Source organism: Coccomyxa subellipsoidea, assembly GCF_000258705.1.
Source record: "Coccomyxa subellipsoidea C-169, whole genome shotgun sequence".
NCBI lineage: Eukaryota > Viridiplantae > Chlorophyta > Trebouxiophyceae > Coccomyxaceae > Coccomyxa > Coccomyxa subellipsoidea.
The window spans coordinates 322230-330628 of record NW_005178029.1 but is presented as its reverse complement, the minus strand read 5'-3'; the positions used below and the strand labels follow the sequence as shown (position 1 = coordinate 330628).

The 8399-nt window shown below is 57.4% G+C and overlaps 1 protein-coding gene across 1 annotated transcript; it reads left to right on the top strand.

Moving 5' to 3' along the window:
* Positions 1–1456: 1456 nt before the first annotated feature.
* On the top strand, positions 1457–7411 carry COCSUDRAFT_67181 (hypothetical protein; the record flags this gene model as incomplete). The annotated part of the gene is made up of 11 exons (XM_005645173.1): positions 1457–2192; positions 2422–2519; positions 2783–3047; positions 3285–3419; positions 3694–3864; positions 4230–4414; positions 4802–5065; positions 5432–5688; positions 5987–6173; positions 6556–6729; positions 6998–7411. 11 exons carry the CDS (start codon positions 1457–1459, stop codon positions 7409–7411), a joined length of 2886 nt encoding a protein of 961 aa, XP_005645230.1.
* Between the last annotated feature and the right edge of the window lie 988 nt (positions 7412–8399).

Below are 8399 nucleotides of genomic sequence, written 5' to 3'. Positions count from 1 at the left end.
ACTGCTGTGTGTGCGAAAAAGCCAATGTTTCATGATCACATAACTCCCAGCATACATGGCTCCTGCTCTAGCTGGGCTGTGCCGGTGCTCACGGATTCACCCTCAAGACTCTGCACTTTGTGCACAGGCAGTAGATATGCATTTGCCATGCTGGTGGCTTTATGGGCGTGCCTGTCATGCCAGTTGTTGAACCTGATTCGACCAGCAATGCTCTGCTAATTACCTAGTCACGCAACTCCTCTGCACGCGGCACCATTCTCATCAATGCAATGTTGAGTAGGCCTAGGTAGGAGGTGCATATTCCGGCGGTGCCAGTGGCAGTATGTAATAAATGCAAAAATATGCGATTTTTTGGTTTGCCATTCATGCAAGGCAGTTGCAGCTGCACTCACATTATCTGGAGTTCTTGTGGCCCCCATGTTTGGTGGGCTTGTACATTAACAAGACGATGTAAAGAGCTGAATTTCCTGCAATGCCTGAAGATAGTGCATGACTCCAATTCCACATTCACCCTCTCCCTTGAGGGGGATTGAACCCCGAGCCCTCCTCATTGTGAGTCAGCAGGGCGAAACCCTAAGGAACAATGTGTCATCGCTGTGACAGGATGGCGCGTTGCTGCTTCATCATCACTGCCTGCCGTTAGGAGCTGTTGATGTGCGCGAGCAACCTGCTCGCGCTCGAAATGCAATCTTCCTGGGAATTGCGTCCAGGCGACGACGCAGCAACAGCAGTCCATCTGTTTCAGACAGAATGTGCTTGGCAGCTGGAGGATGTGGCGCGAGACAGGGCTCATAGTAGTTCGACGAGGAAGTTGACCTTGGGTGCCTGAACGGCCAAGCTTGAGTGCAAATGGAAGCTGTCAGTGTCAGCAATCGTGGATAAAGATTCAAGTTTGTGCATCGTCTGCGCTCAGCTTCCTCAGCTAGCGGACACCGTTCCGGAGAATGGGCTCCACCAGATCCTCGAAGAATAGTCGCAGGGTGAGACAACCATGTGCACAGACAGCAGGGTGAATTTGCGCTGTAAGAAACATATCAAGACTGTACGACAGAGATGGCTTATCGTGTACAAAGCCCAGTCGAGGCAGCAGTCGTTGCCCATGCGGGCAATTCTCGAATAACCTGACGGAATTCGGGCGTACTGCTTGGTCAGCCTGGTGTGTTTTCAAAATTTGTTACTGCAGGGAATAATTTTGCTGTCTACAGCGTGTAGCAGGGCCTGATTTCGCAACGGCTGGCCTTGTAACGACTGGTGACTACGCTGCAGATCTGAGCCATTGCGTGCTGCTTGCAGGATGTGTAGTGGATGAAGCACAGCCAAACGATGCCGTTTTGACCAGAAAAGACTGAGGGAGAGTCACTAAGGGCAGCCACCAGGCTCAGCATCTTCGTCCCAAAACTGCCTTGGACAGAGGCCAGGCATCTAGCAGGCCCGCCCCTCTTTGTCCAAGTCTGGCATGGCGGATGAGGAGCCCAGCAGCGCGCCCGCAGCACCCACACAGGCAGCAGCGCCCTCCCCGGAGCAGCCGCCCGTAGAAAGTCCACCGCAGCATTCACCCAGTCCCAGCGCAGGCGCAGAGCAGCCAGCAGCTGTGGCGCCACAGCCCGAGCGCAATGTGAGTCCTTCTGCGTCCGATGCAAAGGCGCAAGGAACGCCCCATGAACGCATGGGATCGCTAGTTGTGCGGCCGGTGGCGCAGCGGCTGAGCGGCGGCGGCCCGGAAGCTTCCTCCGGTCCACTGAGCCCCTCCAGCAGCCTGGCCGAGCCGGGCAGCGGCGGCCAGCCCATCGGCTGGGCCCCCCGCAAGAGCGCCTGGTCCCTCTACCGGCCCACCGCTGGCTCCCTGCCGCTGCCGCAAGTCCCCCGGCCCGGGAACGACCCCGCGCCAGAGCCGGCCACCGCCCCCCCGGCCGCCGCGGTCGCGGCCGGCGGCGCCGGGGGATCTTCCCCGAAGCCGACGCAGCCGCCGCCGGCAAGCCTGCCTGCGCAGAACAGCCTGGAGATGCTGCACGACGCGGCGGTGAGCGCGGCCGAGGGGTTCCGCGCGCCCCGGCAGGAGTCGCCCGGGGCGCGCGCGGAAGCTACGCCGCCTGAGGAAGAAGCTGCGCCGCGCGGCGAGGCCGACCCTGAAGAGCAGGATCCGGACCACCGCTTCTTCACAGGCACGCGCACTCTTTTTTCTTTTTGCTGTTGTTTGCACGAGTCTGTTCACAACCTGCCCCTAGCCCTGCTGCAGGATCAGAAGGCATTGCATTCTTTAGACGCACCGAATTTTCATTTTGGTGCAACAGTATGGAAACACACCTGGTCATTATTACTGTGGAGGATCTTTCTATCCCCTCTTTGCTGAGAGCCCCCATCTAACCAGCCTGCACAGGATGCATGCACAGCACAAGCAATGGTGTGTCCTGTTCCACACAGGCAGCGCTGGGAATGCAGCGGGACAGCAGTCGAAGGACGCAATGGAGACACTGCAGGCGGCCGCCAGCGAGCTCTTCCGGCGCTTCAATGAGTCCCAGGTCTGTTTCCACCTCACCACATCCATGTTGTTCTTTGGGTTTACCAGGGTGGTCACCAGACACGTAGCTAAACTGCTGCTCAGGTTGCCATTTTCTCCCTTTGTCAGAGTGCCAAAGTCCTGAGATGGGGTGAGGTGCCACACCCGGCTGGAATTTCCCTGTGCAAATTTTGCTTCGTGTACTGCAGAACAAGCAGAGCAGACTTTAGCAGAAGATCATAGTCTTGAAATGTGTTGACAGAATGTGTCAATGATTGTATACAGGCGGGAGAGGGCACCAATCAGCGTCAGGCTTCAACCAGTGCAGCTGCTGCAGAGGCGGCACCTTTGGGCTTTGGGTCGCGGCTTCCCTCAATGGCGGGCAGCTCCCCGACAGCTGCCGGCAGCTTCCTGGAAGCTGCGCGCGCAGCCGGCGCAGCTGCCGCGCAGTCAAACCCCTTCACCTGGATCCAGCCGCAGCTTCCCCTGCCTGCCTCGTCCTCTGCTGAGCAGCAACCCCCTGCATGCCAAGCAGCTTCCGCTTCTGCAGGTGGAACTTCTGTTGTAATATTTGTGGCAAAATTCCGCGACAATCCACCCCTGTCCCTGAAATACAGAAAAAGCCAGTGTTTTCCGCAGGCTGCAGTACATATTCCTGCTGCCTGGAAACGGGTGCCGTGTGCCAAAGGCTGCTGCCAGTGCGGGAAGTTGTGCGCCTTGAGTTTGAACTTGGATTCAATATACAGCTGGATCAAAATTTGTGACGGTGTGTCTGGCGGGGAAACAGGCGCAGCAGGATCTGAGCGGACCGGTGAGCGGATGTCCAAGGGGTGGGCTGAGGCTGCAGCTACACTCCTGGGGCCGGTGGCGCAGCGGATGTCCCTCACTAGCGCCTTCTCAGAAGCCCTGGCTTCGCGCGGAGGTGAGCCATTGTGAAATATGCAGGGGAGAGGGGGGTAGTACATATTGTATGGCCTGACATGATCTTCAGGACAGCATAGCAGCGATGATTCTCATGCAACTCAATATGTTATGGTGCAGCGAAAGCTGTGGGCATACATTCAGCATTTGCAGATTCCCCTCGCCTTCTTGCTTGCCTGGGTGAGGTTCCAAGTTGACTACAGGAGGTTTCTTGGGCACACATGGTCATTCAAATTTTAAATTGAATTCTAAAGATAGCGGTCGTGCTGCTGCAGGTCAGCTGCAGAGCATGGCGGTACCGCAGTCGCAGGCGGCCGGGCCGTCGCTGGCGCCACGTCAGCACAGCGCGCAGGCTGACTGGACAACTGCCCGGCTGGGCAGCGCGGGCAGCGAACCATCCTTCTCCCTCCCCCTCACCGCCTGGCGCCTCAGCTCCGGCCCCGAAGGTGCGCGCATTTTCCCTGTGCCCTTCGGAATTTTTCTAGCTCCTTCTAAAGGAATTTGGGATCAGCAAGTGTGGGGAGTACATAGAAGGCAATGAAGCCGTAGCAGCACAATTTGGTGCTGTGAAAGCAAGTGCCTGCACCAGATTGCATATTTTGCTGTGCAGGAGCCTCTTGGATTCATATGAGAGCTATGTGTGCCTTGCTGCCGTGCATGGCTCGCTTGATCACATGTCCCACTTGAGCGCAGGCCTCATGCTGCCGCAAGTTGCAGATACCTGAGCAAGACATCCAGGGAAAAGCATTGCTGCCTGGTATTTCCTGGTCTAGTGGCAAGCTCTCACAAGTCTTTGTGCGGCTGCGTGCAGGCTTGAAGCTGACCGGCTCGCTGCCGATATCGGGGGGCGCGGATGTGTTCAAGGCGCCGGGTCCGCTGTCGGTACGCGCTGGCACACACAACCAGTCCAGCCTGATCATGCCGGGCACCCCGTCCATCTCCAACATGCCCTCCCGCTCATCCCTCTCTCCACCTCTCTCCCCCCAGCATAACCAGGTGCGCGCTGCCTTCGAGGCTTTGAACCTTTGGGTGTGTTTTGTAATTGAACTCTGAGTTTTTCCGATTCTCAAGGTGGCGATACTCAGACTCTGCTGTCCTTAGGGCCTTAAGGCCACATCATGATGCTGTGCAATTGCCTTCCTGGGTCACATGTTACTTTTTGAGTTTTTGAGTCCCACACCGTGTTCGCATGGTAATGAGACACAGGCGAACATGCTTCTTTCTGAGGTCTTGGTTGGAGCACACCTAGCTGACCTCACTCACCTCGTTTTCAAATGGTTTATGGACGCAGGAGGGCCAGCTTAGCCTTCCAGGACAGATCACTTCTGTCACCATCTTACTGCAGAATCCCTGGCTTGACACCCCTTGTGTTATAACCCGCAGGACTCCGGCCTGAGCCCATTGGCGCGCCAGCTGGAGGTGTGCCTTGCGCGGCAGGTGCAGCTGCAGAACGCCAAACGCAACGCGCCGGCCGCCGCATTTATGACCGAGGATCCATCCAGCGGCGTGCCCGTCATCAATCCGCGGCTGGCCGGCTTCTCTGGGCCGCCGCTGCCGTGGCCGCATGCGAGCCAGCACTCGCTGGACTCGCAGATCAGCCGGACGCAGATCGCGCAGCGCGTCATCGACCGAGCCGACTTCTTCAAGGTGCACATTTTATTCTCCCTCAAACTTGAAAAGGAATTCTTTTCATTTTTCAAGGGCCACTATGGCTGTTTGCTAGGCTGGACCGTATGAGGCGGGCCAGATACCTCTGGGTGAGGGTTGTACCTGTGATGTGGGTCTGCTTGTGAGGTGTGCGCGTTCACATTAAGTGTATATTGAAGATGGTGCGGGATAGAGTTGTTTGCATGCTGAACAAATTGGCCTTTCGATGGGCGGTGCACAGCTGCGGGCATGCTATCCATGAGGAGTTATCAATCCCCCTGGGGGCATTTTGCACCTAGTGACTTAGGGGCGTAGAGAAGGGGTGTGGCCCAACCCTGAGCAGGCGTCAACTGCGTTTCTTCTCAGGTCCCCGGAAACCTTGCCAGCTTCCTGAAGCAGGCGAGCCTCGACACCGCCATGGCCGCTCTGCAGCAGCGGGAGGCAACGCCTCCGACGCCGCACGCACGCCAGCTTCCCTCCGGGGCCGGAGCCATCTGGCCGTTCGGCGGGGGGATGGTCCCCCCCTTCGGTGGTGGCCGGCCGGGGGGCGCGCCGCCCCCCGTGCAGCTGGACAGCCCACCACAGCGCCTCGGCACGCTCACCCTTCAGTCACCCCTGATCAGGTCAGCGCTAACTCATCCTTCTCATCCGATGCCCCAACTTATCTGCTCACGGTCCTGCATGGTGACAACTCTCTGTTCATCCCGGTACCTCTTCAGCCCCAAAGGAAGCTTGATCAGAATATATAGAATTTTGTAGGGATCAATTCTGGAAAAGTTAATTGGAATGGGCCAGGACAGACCACTTACCACCGCACCTCTGGTGATGTAAAGCCCTGCAAGCAAGGGTGGTAGTCACACAGGGTTGCTCAGAAAATCCAATCATTCCCAACCAGCTTGAATTTGAAATGGGAATGCGCAGGTCCCAGTTGGGCAGCCTGGCCGCGGAGATGCCAGCGCAGCAGCGGCTACAGGCGTCGCAGCAGGTCTTTGGTGACTACGGTGCGGCCGGTTCTCCGCCGATGGGCGATGCTGCGCTGGCCGACAGCCTGTACGCCAGCGTGGCGCGCCAGCTGCAGTCCGGCGCAGGACCAGCGGCATTCCCTCAGGTGAGCGATTGATTACCTTAGTTCTTTTTTTCTGTGACTTCCAAATGTGTGGGTTTGACATCAACTGCAGTTGATCAATAGAATTTAGACAGCCAGCCGGGTTCGCCTAGTGCTCTGGCTGCTTTGTGCAGCTGCTCATGGGACCTTTCATCCAACTACAAGCTCGAGGAAGCGTGATGGTGCAATACGGTTGTTCAGATATAAGGTTGCCTTGCTTGAGGTGCTAAATAACGCCGTATATGCCATGTTCCAGGCCCACGGTCCAATACAAACGCCCCAAAATACATGCCCATCGATTGCACCTTTGCGCATGCAAATGCTGCCACTGCCCATTTGCAGACCCAACAGACAATGACCTGGTCTTTTTGCTGTGCCAATTCAGGCGCAGCACCAGAGCCTGCAGGCGGCCGCGGAGGAGGCGGCTGCGGCCGGCAGCGGCTTCTACCGGATGGACAGCGGGGCGGCATTGGCCGCGCACGGGCTGGGCGCAGGGAACCTCTACGGAGACCTGCAGCAGCAGGCCAACATGCTCGAGCTGCTGGGCCTCCTGCGAGCGGTGAGCATGATCCCCTGCTCACGGCTGGATTAGACCCGCGTTTCTGATGTCACCACGGCTGCCCACATAAGGTCCAAGGGGGCAGTGCTTTGTTCTGCAGAAAATTAGTCACTGTTGGTTATATATACTGACTTGACGGATCTAAATAGTTGAGACGAACTTCTTTGGGCTTACAGAATCAACTTTTAAGAGATAAATGGTAGGTGGGGAAGTCTCATGGCTGCCACTTCCCGGACATGATTGAACTGTTTTTGCTCGCATGGCACAGGGTCTAGCGGGGCAGGGGGCGGCGGCAGATGCGCAGCCGGGGAGCGCCCCCAAGCGCAAGCGCCACCAAGGGAGCCCCGCGGCGGCGGGCGCCAGCCGCCGAGGTCGCGAGGGCAACGGCGAAGCTGATGCCAGCGGCGCGCCGGCCGCCAAGCGCTCGGCCAACAACAAGTGCGAGGAGTGCGGCACCACCGAGACGCCCACTTGGCGCCGTTGGGGGCCAACGCTGCTCTGCAACGCCTGCGGCCTGCGCCGCAAGAAGAGCCCGCGCTCCGCGGCCGCGCGGCAGCTGCCGCTGGCGGCGGCTGCGCCCCCGGCCGGCTCCGGGCAGCCCACCTGGGTTGCCGTGCCCGAGCCGGGCAGCTCCGCCGGGCAGGCTGCCGCCTCTGCCGGCCTCGGCTCGCAGCAGCAGTAGCAGGGTCCACTGAGGAGCGTGTACCACGCCTGGCTCTCTTTGACAAGAATATGAAAGAGGATGGAATGGTGTGCGGATAGCATTGCGGCGGTAAACCCAAATCAAGCAGCAAATCATGAACATCTTCAATTAGCGCATGCATGTAAGATACATCTGTGCACCTGAGGCAGTTTTCAGGTTGGGCTTTGACTGGAAAAGTGTATTGGGTGAGGTTTGAGGCAGCGACAGTGCCAGCAAGAATTTGTTTCAAAAAGTCTACAATTTCCATGGCTCACCTTGGCCAACCAAGATCGGAAATCCTGTTAGGGTTAGATGCGCTTGCTCGTTTTCCGCCAGCACATTCACTTTGAGATATCTGTGGGCAAAGCAAATGATTTGCTTTCTCCACCGACGAACGTGTCCATGCAGCCATTTGATTGCTTCTGCTGACTGGATTCAGGGCTCTCAAGTGTGTCAACGCCCAAGAATCTTTTTTTTTGTGCAAGGATGCTGCAGTGCTGTGTGTGCATGCGGCATGTCTTTGCAAGGCTCGCCACAAATGGCTTAAACTTTGACAGCGGGCTTTAGCAAATCCAGAGAAAACTGAGCGCTTACACAAGATCTGTCAACAGTCTACGTTTCAGAATAGAACCCTCGGACTCGAACATCAGTGCGAGTCTTGTGCAACGCAATAAAGCAGCATGCCCATTGAATTATGTACTTCTATGTAAAGATGTGGTCCCACAATTGCAATCATTGGACTGCTCTCAGAAGCAGCCGCATGCATGTGCACCTATATCTTTGACTAGATGGTCAATGGATCACATCCCACTGCATGGCCATACGTGGCCACCCAGCCTGAGGCTGGCAGACTCCACGGACGCTTGCAGAGGTTACTTGTCATAGATAGCATGTGGTAAGAGCCTCCATAAGAGGGTCCATGCATGCGTGTGCAAGCTGCGATGCACAGCGGGGGGCTTGGGGCTTGGGGCCACCCCAGTTGCTCACT